The 15,923-nt window shown below is 33.6% G+C and overlaps 2 protein-coding genes across 2 annotated transcripts; one reads left to right on the forward strand and one right to left on the reverse strand.

Annotated features, from left to right (window-relative positions):
• Positions 1 to 1,065: 1,065 nt before the first annotated feature.
• Positions 1,066 to 4,069, reverse strand: LOC8264959. The gene is made up of 4 exons (XM_002521053.3): positions 3,752 to 4,069; positions 3,503 to 3,645; positions 2,840 to 2,937; positions 1,066 to 1,368 (listed from the first exon to the last, which is right to left on the reverse strand). The coding sequence occupies exons 1-4, from the start codon at positions 3,927 to 3,929 to the stop codon at positions 1,230 to 1,232; spliced, it is 558 nt and encodes a 185-aa protein (XP_002521099.2). The 5' UTR covers positions 3,930 to 4,069; the 3' UTR covers positions 1,066 to 1,229.
• A 3,528-nt stretch (positions 4,070 to 7,597) lies between these two features.
• Positions 7,598 to 12,812, forward strand: LOC8264958 (BTB/POZ domain-containing protein At5g48800). The gene is made up of 4 exons (XM_002521052.4): positions 7,598 to 8,883; positions 9,691 to 9,757; positions 10,484 to 11,650; positions 12,041 to 12,812. The coding sequence occupies exons 1-4, from the start codon at positions 8,819 to 8,821 to the stop codon at positions 12,572 to 12,574; spliced, it is 1,833 nt and encodes a 610-aa protein (XP_002521098.1). The 5' UTR covers positions 7,598 to 8,818; the 3' UTR covers positions 12,575 to 12,812.
• The last annotated feature ends 3,111 nt before the right edge of the window (positions 12,813 to 15,923 follow it).

The following is a 15,923-nucleotide window of genomic DNA, read 5'->3' on the forward strand; positions in this document are numbered from 1 at the left end:
ATTCATGAATATAAATATATATTTAGCCATTAAAAATTGTGTAAACATTTCAAATATTATCCAATTAACTAATCAAGATTTATGATCCTCACAAAAGGTAGCTCCCATTAGCTCACCATTCAATTAGTGACCTCCTCATGGACCAAAAGAAATTGTTCAATCATGTTAAAATAAAAAGAGAGGAAAAGTTTAACTCAAGAACACAGCTCACAGTGCTAAAATAGGGCTGCATTCTTTCATCCTTAAAAGTGTCAAATTTTGGAAAAAAATTATATCCTAAATCTGTAACTCCACATCAGATGTTTACATGGAGTGAAAAACCAATAGTAAATAAACATGGACACAATAGATTTTAAATTTTGAATACATTTCTCTCTCTATATAAGAACACGAACATGCGTTTATAATTTAATTTGACAATTTTTTTAACAGTAATACAAGATATGTCTATCTACTATTGATTTTTCACTCCAATTAGTTTTCCGACAAGTTAGTTTATCCAACAAGCTTTTGGTTCATGTGCTTCACATGGGTAACCTCTCTGCAGTATGTCCAAGAATGGATAGGCTTAAATGAAGATGGATAACAGCTGAGCTCTTACAGCATATTAATTGGTTCATCCTCAACACAAATGCAGATTCTTTTATCTATTCCCATTTTGTCATCTCAGATGATGCCAAAATGCATAAATCCAAACCAAAATATATCAAGAATTTGAGCATCAGACTCTCTGTTATATGCATAAACTCAAAGCAGTATCCCTTTCAGCCATGACATGTCTACCCCAGATATACTTTCCACAATCCCAAATCACATAAAAATGAGTTTCATGTATAGCCTAATTCGTGATTTCCCATCTCGATTAAAAGGGTGTTGATAGCCCATGAAGTATTTCATCTATGTCACTTTACAACAACTTATGAAGCATTTGAATTAAAAACAGATAAGCAACTTCTGTGGGTGAAACCCGTGTAAGCCGCATGGTTTGCAGGATTGATTCATGAGACGTTCACATCTCAAGGACTAAAAATAAAGCATGTCATTAGCAGAACGTTAGCTTCGATGTCGTATAATAACTGACTGGACTGATCATTTGCATTAGTAATTAGCTTCAGCAGGTCTTGTTTCAGTAGAAGGAATACACAGATACGAGAATGGAAATATTTCTCTTATGAGTACAATTAGACTAACACACCTATGCTTCCTTTCAAGACTAGGCAGGAAAGATCTCAAGGATTTGAAGGTTCTGAACTTGCTGCTTGCTTTGTTTCTGCCATTTCAACTTCAAATTCACTGGTATTTGAAGATTCTTCATTCCCCATTGCCATTCTCTTGAGTTTTGCTAATCGTATAGCCTGTAGCTCATATCTAAAATTTAATGTAACAAGTTAAAACTTTTGTGTGGATGTGCAAAACTATATGCAGATATATTTGTGCAAGTGAGAAAGAGAAGATGGAGTAGGCAAAAAACAATCTTATGCAACCAAAAGAGCAGGCAACCAGCACCATGACTCTTATTGGTATTCAGGAGGTTAGGCTCACAATATTCATGAGATAATGCAATTGCTTCTTGTGTTAACTCGTTATTGCAATTACAGTAATGAGACTTGTTAAAAAAGGGGAAAAGGTGACCACATTTATAATTGAAATGGAGCTAATTTGCATAAATATAAAACAAACATCCAAGGATCTAACAATTTCAACAAGAACAAGGCAACAAAATAGTTCAGAGTTTGCAAAGTTAAATAAAAACTCAAACCAGAATTCAGTTAGAGGCTCACATAGGTAAACATATGACTAAGAGAAGAGGCAAAAAGCCATAATGTCTTGCTTCATTGGAGATGATTAGACTCATCCCAGTTAAGGTTTTCCGAAGAGTTGGCCTAAAATACAAGTTTTTTACTCAGGTGCAAAGATCAAACAATAAGGTAGTTATAAACTACAGCTTTAAATGTTTGAAACAGATGTTCATTCCCTAACTCTAGTTTCATTATTCAAAAGAGTCCCATTGTGACAGAACAAACCATGATGTTCTACTTGTGAGAAAATAGAGCTGTGTTTGTCCATAGCTCAGATTATCATGGATTGATGCTGCTCCAATGGAGTCTGCAATGTCGTTTATTTTATATTTCAAGTCATGCAACTCAGTGATACCCAGAAACCAGTATATTTGTTATGCTATGCCTTACCACTAAAGAAAAGACGGTAAAGAGTTGGACTACAATAAAATTTTCCTTCTCCTAAAGGTGGTATAGACTTTGCCTATAAATGATTATATCCTGTTTTAATCATGCAGTTCTTCCGCACCGGGATAAAGGGGGGGAACTGCAGTGCATGACAGGCATCCCAAAATTTATATGACAGCTATTTTGTGAACATACTCTACTATCATAGAATAGATAGGTTATATGATAGTCATATTTCTACAAATTTATATATCTAGAAGAACAATTCATATTACAAGAGAAACAATTGCCTCCCAAAACAATGTCCAACAGTCAGCTCTTGCACCAAAGGACACTGGCAAACAGAAACAATATGTCTATATGTGTACTGCTTTCTCGCTGCAACTTCCCGATAAAAGGGAGGTTAATACGAGTTGTATAATACGGTGCAAATCAATGGTTCAACAATAGGGAACCAACTTAGATAGAATCATAATGATATAGGCACTTAAATGCTTTTATTCTTCTCATAGAATCAAGCCTTTGTCAACTCAAACAAAATAGTTTGGGCATAGGTTCCAAATTCAAAAAAAAAACAGCAGTGTAAGAACAGCTTATATTGCTACAAATTTCAAATTATTATGATTGAATTACTGCCAACTTGTAAAACTTACTCAGCTATGTCGTTTCTGACCAGTGTGAAATAAATTCTCCAAAACTCTCGTTCCTTCAAGTGGCCAGGACATAACTTAAATCTAAGTTGCGAAAGTTCCTGAAAAACAGTATAACGCAATCACTTCAAGAAACTATTATCATCCTTTTGCAGTAGCTGCCATGCCAGCAGATAAAAGTAGATGATAATAAAGCGAACAAGTCTACAAGATCAACAAAAGTAGAAATATTATTTATACAAATTCTCAGTTAAAAGATGTGAAGGGGTATTCAACATATGTAACATGTCGTTTCATGGTCATAGGTAATAATTAACAAAAAAAAAAAATTTAGATCTCGGAAATGCTCCGGATTGTGCTGACCTTCATTTTAGAAAGAACACATATATGTTGTCTTTTCATTGTTAATGGATGGCCTTATACAATGGTGATTGCATGCTTTCAGAAGGCAGAAGAAATTGAAAACCACCAGTCCTGGTTTTAAATTAAATGACTACATATTTAAGAAACCCTGTTTCTTAACGATTAATATATGATTAAGAATTCAGAAAAATAGTGAAATACCCTGCATAAACGAAATAGCCTCACCAAAGCTCCTAAAAAGAATATACCACAAAGCTAATTTCTCAAGAAATCCAAATAAATAATTAAAACAAAAAGAAAAACCTTGACTTTGGAAAGAACAAGAATAGCATGCCGCTCCTGCCATTCAGAGAGATCTTTTTGAACATTAGCCGATGTCGAAGTAGTACTAGTGGCAGCCAGAATTTCATCGCTTAAAGTAGCTCGAGAAGAAGCAGCTTCTTCATCTATCAAGATTCAATCACAAAACCCACAACTGTATCAGACAAAATCCTGGCTCAGAATAGACTCTTATTAAGAAAATAAAGAATGGGCCTCCGAATAGTACGAGACCTTGGAGTGGGAAATTCTTGAAGGTGTCAATAGTGAAAGACTTGACACGATCGATTAATTGGTGGGTAATTCCAAGCAACTCCGCTTCTCGTTCGTTTTCTTCTTGTGCTTGTCGCTGTTGATTAGAGTTACGGGCGGCATCGTTATTACTCCGTCGAAACCAGGAAGACCACTCCATAGTATCATTCAACCCTTTGCAACCTCAAACATACGCTTTTGGATGACTGTTTATCAGAATATATTTTGTTGAATTATAGTTTGAATCCATTTATATACCTCGGACTCATGTCCCATGATCCAGTTACGTTTTTTCTGGTCGAAATCATCCAGTTAGTTCAGTTAATACTGGGCTGGTCTCAATAAGAACACCTTTTGTCTCCAGACTTTAGGCTTTTATACTCCAGTGGCTTGCTCTAATGCCCATGAGCCCATTAGAGATTTTTCTTTTCCTCTCTGTATAGCTATAACAATTATAACCAAAAAATAAAAGAACATCATAGGATAACTCAGGTGATGATTGAATTCATTCTTCAGTGACATCATTTTGGTTATTTTTAGTCGTATTCTTTTTACCTCTTAAAAAGAATATTTCATTAAAATCTCTCATTAATAATAAAAAAATGAGAGATGCGACTATTTACTAATATATATTTTTTTTTCCTGAAAACAGAGAGGTTCAAACGTACGAGAGAAGTAACTTTGAGTGTAGTAGTAGGCATGTAATTTACATAGGATGCTTTTATTGTTATTAATAAGAATAAGTTGTCTGGAAATAATGAATACAAGGCGCGTGCGATAGAGCCATTGATGGGTACTTTCGGTTCATTCTCCCACCGCCATTGCATATATCTCTCCTTCCTGCTACTTAATTCCCCTGTCTTCCCTTTTTTTTTTTATCATTTCGGAATCAAAGATTTGAGACTCTTTGGATCCTTTAGGATATGACAACAGTCCAATCCTGTATCATATGATAGTTATAATTATATAGTTATTGTTAGATATTATCTTTAGAAATTGAGAGGCCTGAAAATTAGAAACGACAACGGTGTGAATGAATTAAATTTTAATTTAAAATTAATTATTAACATAATTTAAATTAAATTAATAGGTTTGCTTCTTTTTTTTTTTAATTATAATTTCTTTTTATATTTATATATATATGATGTTAGATAATTCATGCATCCTTCAACAGTCTTTAAATGATTAATGATTTTATATGCTACATGATTATTTTAATTTTTTTTAATGAGATGAAAAAAAAGGATGCATTTGTATGTTTATACATTAAGAAGTTTCCTTGTCAATGTAATTAACCATTATGATTAATGCATTCTCCCTTGCTTATCAATCATTTTTTTTCTTATCTTTTTATTATTTAGAGTTTAAGTAAATCCTAAACTATACATGTTTTTTTACTACAGACAATATAAACTTTCATTAAGTTTGATAAATAAAAAATAAAAAATAAAAATATTTAAACTTAACGTTCTCATAAATAAGAATATCAACAAGTCAATTCCGTATTGAAGATCAAATTTATTTTATAAAGTCATATTTTAATCATTCTAATGCTATGTATATAAAAATTGAGACAATATCTCAAATTTGAATCCGCATCTCCTGTTTGTGTTCGATAAAGGAAAAAGGAAGATCAAATTTTTGACTTTTGAATAATGTTAGGCTTAAAAACATACACACACACTCATAGTTCACATGAAATTAAGGCCGTATGTGACAAATTAATAACCTCAAAAAACTTTATATAAATAGGAATCTTTTATCTTTATCTTTCCTTTCCATGCATGCTTGTGTACCTTGGCCATGCATGCCAGACATGGTCTCAATACATTGACTTGGAACCAAGAAAATATATTTGTTCCTATCTACATGAAAGCAATGGTGGTGGTAGTGGAAGATAACATATCAAATTATATCCTGTAATAATATAGTTGTGGAACCCATTTTGCAATAACCTCTATATATTATCATGACCCACTAGAGGTGGTGGGCAATCATATTTAATTATTATAAAGTTCCCTCACACCACCTCCTTTTGCCCTTCCCCCCTTTTCTATAGTTTTTGAGTGCTCTTTTTATATATATATATATATTTTTTCCTACTTTTTTTGACCTTTTGTATTGTTTTAACATCCCTTCAAGAAGAAAAGTGGTAATAATTTCATGATGGGGAAAGCAAAAAGAATCTTCAGCAGATGAATTGATTATATACATTTGATACATGGTGTATAATCAATAACAAAATTAATTTAAAACGTACATTAATGGAGTCAAACATTCAATTAAAATCCATAATTATACACAATTTTTTGTCTTGTTAATGCTGGTCTGTGGGTGAAGAGGATCGACTGTATGCCCATTATTCATAAAGGAGCAAAGAGGTGGACATAATGAAATTATTTAAATTTTGGAAATTGATATTAGAAAGTGACTTATCCTAGGAAGAAAGGGAAAAATAAATAAATGAGTGAGATTTATTATCGTTGAATAAATGATATATCAGGAAAAGTAAGAATTTTTTATTTTTTTTAAATAGAGAAAAATAAAATAAAATAAAATAAAGTTAAAAATCAAAACCCTTTTTTTGTTTATACACAACTTAAAATTTAAATTAAAAGTCATAACTTATTTACTTCGAAAAAAAAATAAAAGATGCTAATATCAAAATATATAAAATTATGCTTCAAGGTCATAACTTATTTGCTTTTAGTATTGTTTTATATATATAAAAAAAGAGCCAATGATGTTAATTTAAATATTAAATATAAAAGAATTATTCATCTCATTAATGAATATTATAATGATTTCATAATCTATATTAGTTAATGTATGCATAAAACTTATCTATACATTACTTTGGTCTTAAATTTAAATATAAAAAAAATTGACAATAAATTCTACTCCGCAAAATTCTACAGCCAATAAGAAAGGTCCAAAAGAAGAAATCAATCCACGTGCCCAGCTCGAAGAGGTTTACTACTATAATCAAATTAACAAATAAAAAATCAATTCTATGAAAATCAACCCATACGTGCTAAGTTGATAAAGTTTGAAACAACAAAAAAAAATTAATAAATATAATTTTTTTAAGAAAATCAATATGCATTTAATCATATTATTTAAAATATATATCAGCGGATCACAATATATTACACAATATTTAAAAATAAAATGATATGTTAAAAATAAAATTTAGACGTAATTAACTAAAAAATAAAAAATAAAAAATTAAAATTAGAGAGGGCTTTCTAGCTTAAATATACAGTCACCCGGATACTATCTATCTATAAAGATATAATTTTTAACGTAAAAGATATAATGACATTCAAGTGATAAAATTTAGGTAATTAAATTCATATAAACATAATTGCATATAAAAAATTAAGACTCGAAATATCATTTAAAGTAGAAAATATTTTTATTATCTCATCCGCACGCTCTTATATCAAATAAACTCAAAATCACTAATAGTTAACTCCCTGGATATAGAAAACATGCTATATAAAGATCAATTAAAATAATAAGAAATCTTCCTTATAATTATAATTAATAAAAGAGTAAATAATTTAGAATGGGGCAATAGCGGTGTACCTAAAAATTCAGTCAAAATAAGAAATGGTTCACGGGCGACAAATTGATAGAAACTTTTGATCCACTTCTTAAACTCAATAATTATGATTCATGCGAATAAGCCCCACTCACCTCCTTATTCCTTACCAATTTTACATATGAGTTACTATCTTAATTTGGAAAAAATAAAAAACAATGCCCTTTTTTTTTTAAATATTATTATTAAGGATTCCTCAATTAATCCATCTACAGCTATAGGGTTTTACTTCAAGATTTATACAATTCTTAGGAAAGATAGTATCATCCAATTAATTTAAAGCTTAGGGGTACTTTGTCTAGTTGAATTTTAAGTTTTTATAGAAATAATAGAATTGAGATAACATCGTATTGCTTTTCTTCTTATTTTGTGTTATTTTCATTTTCAATATAATAAATTTTAATTTTTTGATTTAGAGTTTTTTTTTTATCATAGGAAGATGATATGGAGATTCGAACTTTAGACCTTTACCCGAGCCGCGCAGGGCTTTTCCATTTCAAAATATACGAGCGATCTCACTTTTTTTTTTAATAATTATTTTTTGAGTTGAATTAAGTTTATTTTTAAATTTCAGTACAAGATTATTAAATTTTTCAAGAAAAATAGTATAATCAAGTTAAATTAGCTAAAATTTAAGTGTTCATAGAAGTAATAAAGTCGAGATGATTGATTTTGTACCGATCGGACTGCATTTCTTCTTATTTATGTTATTTTCAATTTGAATGCAATAGGTTTCAACTTTCTGATTGGTTGCGCTTTTCTGATGTTCCAATTGATGGTTACGGGGACAAAAAGTCGGTTTAACTGCAAGAAAGAGAAAGGGTAAAATGAATGTGCAAAATGTCTCAATGTAAACAACTCATTTTGTTCCCGCTTTTTTTTTTTTTTTTTTCTTTCCTTTCTTTCTTTCTTTCTTTCTTTTTTCTCCTTTCCTGCTTTCTTTTGACTTTATCAGCAAAACAAAAAGTTAAAGGACGAAAGCTGAGCCTTTTTTTAAGCTTAGCCATAGTAATGGCCAAAACCCAAAAACCAGCAATAAGTAACGTAGGCAATAGAGACAGTTCTTTCACTTTTCTTTTCTCTTTTGTAGTATAACAGAATGATTTGATTTGGGTATATAATAAATCTGATTGAAAAATCACAATCACAGCAAGAAAAAAAAGAAAATGAAAGGAAAAGAAAGGGGGTAGTATGACCCACAAAGGGAGAAAGCAGGGGAGGCCCATTGCCTTTGGACAGTTGCAATCTATTGTTTTTGTAGATCACTTGTGTTTGGCAAAAATGGCCAAAGAAGAAGTTCAACTGCAGCAATATCTCCGACTGTGTCCCTTTCTCTCTCTTCATTTCTTTCCCTTAACCCCACTTCCTTTCTCTCCTTTCTCCTACATTCACATTCTAGTTTTCCTTTCTCTGCTTTCGTTCTTGAGTTTTTCTTCACTTCCATGGAGAAACAGCAGCAGCAACAGCTGTCATTAGCTAAGTGTTCCAGGCAGAGATGCAATGAATGGTTTGTTTGTTTTTTTCTTTTCTTTTTTCCTTTTTGTGCAAGTTACATGCTTTGATGTTGTGTGTTGCTTTCTCATTGTTGCCTAGCAATATTTTGGTCTGGTTTGATTCCATCTTCTGTTCTGCTATTTCATCTCCAATCAAAAGATTCTTTTCTTTCTTTGGCTTTGCTTAGAGTGCTTCTGCTAGTTGTTTCGTATATTACTTTGTTTCTGTTTTTCTTTAGAGTTCTTAATTACTTTTAACTTCAAATTTTTTTCCTCATCTCTTCAATAGCTTTCATGTGTTATAATAACTCTTTCTGTTGTTTTTCCAAGCTATAAACACATTCTCTGTCCAGCGTTTCAGCATCAAAATTTCTGATTCTTTGCGTTTTTGGATCCAATTGTTTGTCATGTGCATAATATCCTGCACTCTGGTAACCTTTTTATGACATATGCACTTTGGTTTCTTGTTCTTTAACAGGATTTTATATTCTCTTCCAGATGATTTGAAATATTCTGAACTGATTGATTAATTGAAGTCATGAAGGTGGGAGTGAAGTAAATGGGTGAAATGTAGAACCCAATAGTAGAACTAGTCTTGAGTTCAATCGATACCAAAACGACCAAACTAGTCTTTCCATTGTTTGAACCTTAGCATTAATAAATTATTTATTTTTCTTGCTCTATGGCAACGTGGCATCTCTAACAGAGTAGTGTACTTTGATTTAACATAAGGATTTTGTATTGTCCATCTGCTGATGTCTGGTGTCTACATGCAGTTGTAAGTGTTTCTTTTGTATTAATTGGCAATCATGTTGTCGTAGGATTTTTCGAGATGTCCCAAGTGATATTACAATAGAAGTGAGTGGAGGGACTTTTGCGTTACATAAGGTAAGTTCTTGCAACATTTGATGTCTTAATGTGTACGCTTCTTACTGATTTGTCACGTGATTTTATTTTAGATGAAGATTATTTTTCACTTTGCACTGATTAATCGGTGTAGTGCCAGAATATATACAAAAAGCATAATCTTCCCTGGAAAACTTTCAGGAGTAGACTTGTAAGAAAACGATAAAAGGAGCATGCTTTTTGGAATTGTGGAGTGTGCTTCCTGCAAACTTCACAGAACCTTGCATGTTTTCTGGGATATTTCCGAATTATCACAAGTCAAAACATATAGAAACTGGTTACCTACACGTAGCGACAAAAAATAATTATGGATGAAGATTGGTGGCCGGAGTGATTCTCGAGTTACATATAGAAACTGGTTATCACAATATTCTACATCAATTATCAATAAGAAAATGAAAGCCTATGTTACTATTGATTTTCATGTTAATTAGAATCCCAAACCTTTGATCTTGGATTTATGAGTACCAATTTTGTCCAGCTTCAGGTCTCAGCATAGGATGTACAATTTTCTTTCAGTAACTTTACACATCTTTTTTCTTATAAATTATGAGGTCAGAATCATATAAACTTTCTTCAGTTTAGTTTGTAACTGCCACTGAAAACTTATTATCTGCTAACTTTAGTTAGCTGCTCTAACTGAGGCATCTCTTTGGTAATATATTTGATGCTTTCGAGAGGCTTCTGATGATTTAATTCAAAATGCAGTTCCCTCTAGTCTCTCGCAGCGGAAGAATACGAAAGTTGGTAGCAGAACATAGAGATGCTGATATCTCAAGGGTGGAGCTTCTTAATCTGCCGGGAGGACCAGAGACATTTGAGTTGGCTGCAAAATTCTGTTATGGAATTAACTTTGAAATTACATCTACAAATGTTGCTCAACTGTGTTGTGTTTCTGATTATCTTGAAATGACTGAAGAGTTTTCTAAAGACAATCTTGGTTCTCGTGCCGAAGAATACGTGGAGAGTATAGTTTGCAAGAACCTTGAGATGTGTGTTGAAGTTTTGCAGCAGTGTGAGAATCTGCTCCCTCTTGCTGATGAGCTGAAAATTGTTAGCCGTTGCATAGATGCAATCGCTTCAAAGGCTTGTGCAGAACAAATTGCGTCGAGCTTTTCCCGTTTAGAGTATAGCAGCTCTGGGAGACTTCACATGAACAAGCAAGCCAAATGTGAGGGTGACTGGTGGATAGAAGATCTCTCTATTCTTCGGATTGACCTGTATCAAAGAGTCATGACAGCCATGAAATGTCGTGGGGTTCGTCCTGAGAGTATTGGAGCGTCACTTGTGAATTATGCTCAGAAGGAATTGACAAAGAAATCCAGCTTATGGAACCCATCTAGTGGGACAAAAGTTGATCTGGTTTCAACAGGGCATGAGAGGCTTGTGGTCGAGACAATTGCTAACCTCTTGCCAGTTGAGAAACTTGCTGTTCCAATCAGCTTCTTGTTTGGTCTTTTGCGAAGTGCAGTGATGCTTGATTGCACCATTGCTTGTAGACTTGATCTAGAGAGGCGAATTGGTTCGCAGTTGGATATTGCAACTCTCGATGATCTTCTGATCCCATCCTTTCGGCATGCAGGAGATACCTTGTTTGATGTTGACACAGTTCATAGGATCTTGGTAAATTTCTCACAGCAAGATGATAGTGAAGATGACATGGAAGATGCTTCTGTTTTTGAATCTGATAGTCCTCATTCACCATCTCAAACTGCATTGTTTAAAGTGGCAAAATTAGTGGACAATTATCTTGCTGAAATTGCTCCTGATGCCAACCTCAAGCTTTCCAAGTTCATGGTCATTGCAGAGACTTTACCATCGCATGCACGTACTATACACGACGGACTATATCGAGCAATCGACATTTATCTAAAAGTATGTGTCTCTGATATTTACTTTTGCTTTTTAGTATATGGAAAAAAAAATTATCAACAAAAATTAAACGAGGGAATGAGTATATCTAATTCGGTAATATTTGATTTTACATCACTGAAGGGCTTTGTGGCATATCTCAGACATTAGTGATTTTAACAACCTGGGTAAGCAATCCTTTCCAGGCTAGAGACAGAGCATGTAAAATTTACAAGCTCTTGTTTTGAGATTATCAGGCTAAGCTTCATACTAAAATGTAATCTGATGTGGTCAAATGGCTCTATTTTTTGTTATTATGGCTAATAATAGGGGCAGATTAGCTTGTCCGTTCTCGAGGTTGATTATAAGTATATAAGATCATCTAAATTTCTTTTTTCAACTTTATATGTACAGGCTCATCAGGGTTTATCAGATTCTGACAGGAAGAAGCTATGCAAGCTGATCGATTTCCAAAAGCTCTCACAAGAAGCTGGGGCACATGCTGCACAGAATGAACGCCTCCCCCTCCAAGCTATTGTTCAAGTTCTCTATTTTGAACAAATAAGACTACGAAACGCACTATGCTGCCCCTATGGTGATGAAGACCACAAACCAATGCATCAGTCATGGAGGATCAGCAGTGGTGCACTCAGTGCAGCAATGTCTCCACGGGACAACTATGCATCACTGAGGCGAGAAAACCGAGAGTTGAAACTTGAGTTAGCTCGATTAAGAATGAGATTAAATGATCTAGAGAAAGAACATGTTTGTATGAAGAGAGAGATGCAAAAGTCTCATTCTCGAAAATTCATGAGTTCTTTCTCAAAGAAAATTGGTAAACTGAGCTTCTTTGGGCATAGTTCTTCTAGGGGATCAAGTTCTCCCTCGAAGAATTCTCATAGAACAGATTCTAGAGTGATTGAACGAACATGTGCCAGCACTGATTAGGCAATTCAAGCTATCCCAGATTTTTTTTGATCAGCAACTACGAGCCATGATCTTGTTGACTTCTAAAAATGTTTCCTTTAGGCCCCTTTTACATGATATATGATGGTTGTTTAGCACCAGTAGGGGGTTCTTGTTTGTGAGTCATGGCCTTTTGGAGAGTACAACTTTGATATAATTTGAAATGTTATATGTAAGATTTGTTTTGAATCTTGTATATATGAAAGAATTGTTAGTTTTAGAGAACGTGCATATAACTTCATAGATATACCTTCTGGTGTAGTGATTTTGTGAGCAACAAGGAATTCTGACTTTGGCAAACAAGTCCGTCGAGTTTTCATGAACTAGTTTCTTCCTGTCGGTGACGATAGACAACTTCTGTAAGCATGATAAATGCTTAATGTGTTCTATCAGGTCATGGGCATTTGATTGCTGCAATTTTGTTTGAGAGAAAAAAAAAGAAGAAGATGAAGGACGTGATAATCGAATCAATTAAAAGGATGTAAATATTATGTCAGTGCTATCAAATATTATGATGGCAGCAAGACATGATCTTCACATGTAGGATAGTCATCAGCATTGAGGTGTAGATTATCTGTAATTCTTTTGAGGTTATCGGTTCCAAAAAGTTAAGGTTATTTGATCATTGAGCTATGTTTCATTGCCATCATTCTCCAGCATGCTTGTTTGCAATTATAATCTGAACATATATATCAAGTAGTCAATAAAAATGTTTTCTGTTTCAGACAATACATGGTGACAGGATAGAGAGAAACTTAGGATTCTTCCCCTTTTCCTTGGTTTTAGGTATGCAATGGTGATCTCAGTGAGAGTTGACAAGTTTCTCTTTAAAGGAAAAGGGTTCAAATATTGCCTTTAGTTAGAAGCATAGAATGAGAAAGAACAGGAGAAAGAAATGATGATCTGTTGTTGTAACTAGGCGGGATAAATGCCCCGCAGGTACCAAACTTCAGTCACTTATATCCATTTGGTATCAAACTTTCAATTTATTTTTTTTGATATCCCTCTTATTATTTTTGTTACTTCCGCTAGTACCAATGAGGAATTCGTCAGTTATTTGCTGATGTGGCTGCAGGATTTATAAAGGATCACAGACTACTTGTCACATCTGTTGTTGAGTCATTTACTTTATTCAAGTCAACAAAAAAATTATCTTTGAGACAAATTAACTGCGGATTATAAGTGTATTGCTTATAAATTTATTTACTTTATCCACATCTGTTTGCTTTTGAGAAGAATCTGGATTTACCTTTACATAACCCGCATCATGAAATACTTCTACCCGGCCATCTACCATAACTCAACTAATTACATTCACATATTTGAGTTAAAACAAGCATTAAAAAAATAACAATCATCAATTAAATTTAATATTGCAGTTTGTAGATATGAGACACCATAGTTAAAGAGTAAAATGCAGATATATTATTCTACATTTTAAGCAGTAGCTGAGGCGCCAATAAAATTGGGGATACGATGGTGAATAGGTCACGGGTTCTGGGCTATATTTCGGGCCACCATGAAATCCCAAATTCTCTTTCGGATAACCCATTTCCAAGCTTTCGGATCAAGTTGCATCTCTAATTTAGAAGTCTCCACCATGGATTCTCGCGCCTTGGGATTGAGTCATAGCCTTTCTGCTTCAACGGTGTCAGGAGCTCTTCTGTTGCTGCTGCTTGTTTCCAAGTTTGGATTGGAAGAAAACAGTCTTTGAACAGAGAGTTCTCAGAAGAGGAGAGAATGAAAATTTCAATAATTGCTGAAGCTGATGCTTTGTTAAGCGAAAGTGGAGCTGTAATTCGGGTCAGAGTTGAATCCATGTAGTAAAAAGTAGAATAGAGAGTGAATCGAGCCAAATACTAAAAGCTAGAGTTCAAAATTAGGAATTTTCTTGATTTGGGGTTATATATTTGGAGGTGAGATTTGCTAATTGCTGACTAGGATAAAATAAATAAATTATCAGCACACGTGGCAATTGTGATGTGGTTCTTTGTAAATTTGGCAGTCATATCAGCAAATAACCGTCAGATTCCTCATTGGTACTAGAGGAAGTAACAGAAATAATAGGAGAGATACCAAAAAGAAATAAATTGAATGGTACCAAATGGATATAAATAGCAAAGTTTGGTACTAGCTGGTCATTTAAACGTAACCAGGCAGAATATGAAATGAAAGCATGGAATCCCAGTCTCTCTATTTCAAATGGCAATCTGAGATTTGCAAGGTCAACATCTTAACTTGTGAAGTATAATAACATTTTTGGCCCTGGATTTTTCTTATTTTAGGATGCTTCTAATCATCTCCCTAGTGAAACAGTAATATTTGTTAGTTTGAAGAAAAGTTATTCTGACCTGGAACAACCTCATTTCAATTCATCCCAAGTTTAACAAGTAACCACATGCCAGGTACGAACTTGTCTCCTGAAACCAAGTTCTTGCAGAATTCCTTTATCCCCTGTACAATATTTTCTTCTATTCAGGATGCCAATGAAGCATGTGGATTTGAACAAAAATAAAATTCTCACGATCAAGCCTAGAGAAACATGTCTTCACAACAAATGTAGCATAAGCTTTATGTTAACTTACATCATTACTGAACATGTGTAACCAACAGATGCAAATAAAAGCACCTTCACCCTAGCTAATCATACGTATTTGGGAAATTTGGATAATCTATCTATGTTGGAATAATTCTTGCAGAATGAACAAGAAAATCTGCGAAACTGCAGGGATAATTTCCTGCAAACTCATCTCCAGATACTTTGCCTCTTCTTTGCTGCACCTTATATTTGGATGGCAAGAGAAAAGTAACCTTAAGTTGAAGCGACTTGCGAACGCTGTCTGATTTCCTTAAGCAAGACTTCAGTGTAGCAACCTCTCTGCTAGGTTTAAACTCAACGTCATAATAATCATCATCATCATCCATTTCAGGAAATTCTGCAGTGATGTCAGAGTCTATAGTATGATACTCTTTATGAGCGGAAGATCTAACCTTAATTCTTGAATCCTTCACTAGGTTCTCTTCAACTCTAAGGATGGTACTTTTGTTGACAGTATGATACTCTTCATGATTGGAAGATCTAACCTCAGATCTTGAATCCTTCACTGGTTTTTCTTCCAGTCTAAGTAGGGTACTTTTGTTCTTGGACATAACTTCAGGCCAAGACCCAACTTTGTTTCGTTTTCTAGTTTTCAAATCGCGGTCTTGATTTAGGAAAGGTATCCACATACAGGAGGTGGTAGGAGGTGATAAATTAAGCTTTTGATGACGGTTTAGATGTTTTGGTGTTGAACCAGCATTAATCTCACGAGGGGAATCTTGATTTTGAGCT

This window comes from Ricinus communis, chromosome 7, assembly GCF_019578655.1.
Source record: "Ricinus communis isolate WT05 ecotype wild-type chromosome 7, ASM1957865v1, whole genome shotgun sequence".
NCBI lineage: Eukaryota > Viridiplantae > Streptophyta > Magnoliopsida > Malpighiales > Euphorbiaceae > Ricinus > Ricinus communis.

Excerpts from the sequence above, each read along its gene's own strand:
- LOC8264959 (XM_002521053.3), bottom strand. The coding sequence starts at position 3,929 with ATGGAGTGGTCTTCCTGGTTTCGACGGAGTAATAACGATGCCGCCCGT. Across the intron at positions 3,646-3,751 it reads CAAGAATTTCCCACTCCAAG|ATGAAGAAGCTGCTTCTTCT; the intron begins GTCTCGTACTAT and ends GAATCTTGATAG. Across the intron at positions 2,938-3,502 it reads TTGTTCTTTCCAAAGTCAAG|GAACTTTCGCAACTTAGATT; the intron begins GTTTTTCTTTTT and ends ACTGTTTTTCAG.
- LOC8264958 (XM_002521052.4), top strand. The coding sequence starts at position 8,819 with ATGGAGAAACAGCAGCAGCAACAGCTGTCATTAGCTAAGTGTTCCAGG. Across the intron at positions 8,884-9,690 it reads AGGCAGAGATGCAATGAATG|GATTTTTCGAGATGTCCCAA; the intron begins GTTTGTTTGTTT and ends ATGTTGTCGTAG. Across the intron at positions 9,758-10,483 it reads GGACTTTTGCGTTACATAAG|TTCCCTCTAGTCTCTCGCAG; the intron begins GTAAGTTCTTGC and ends TTCAAAATGCAG.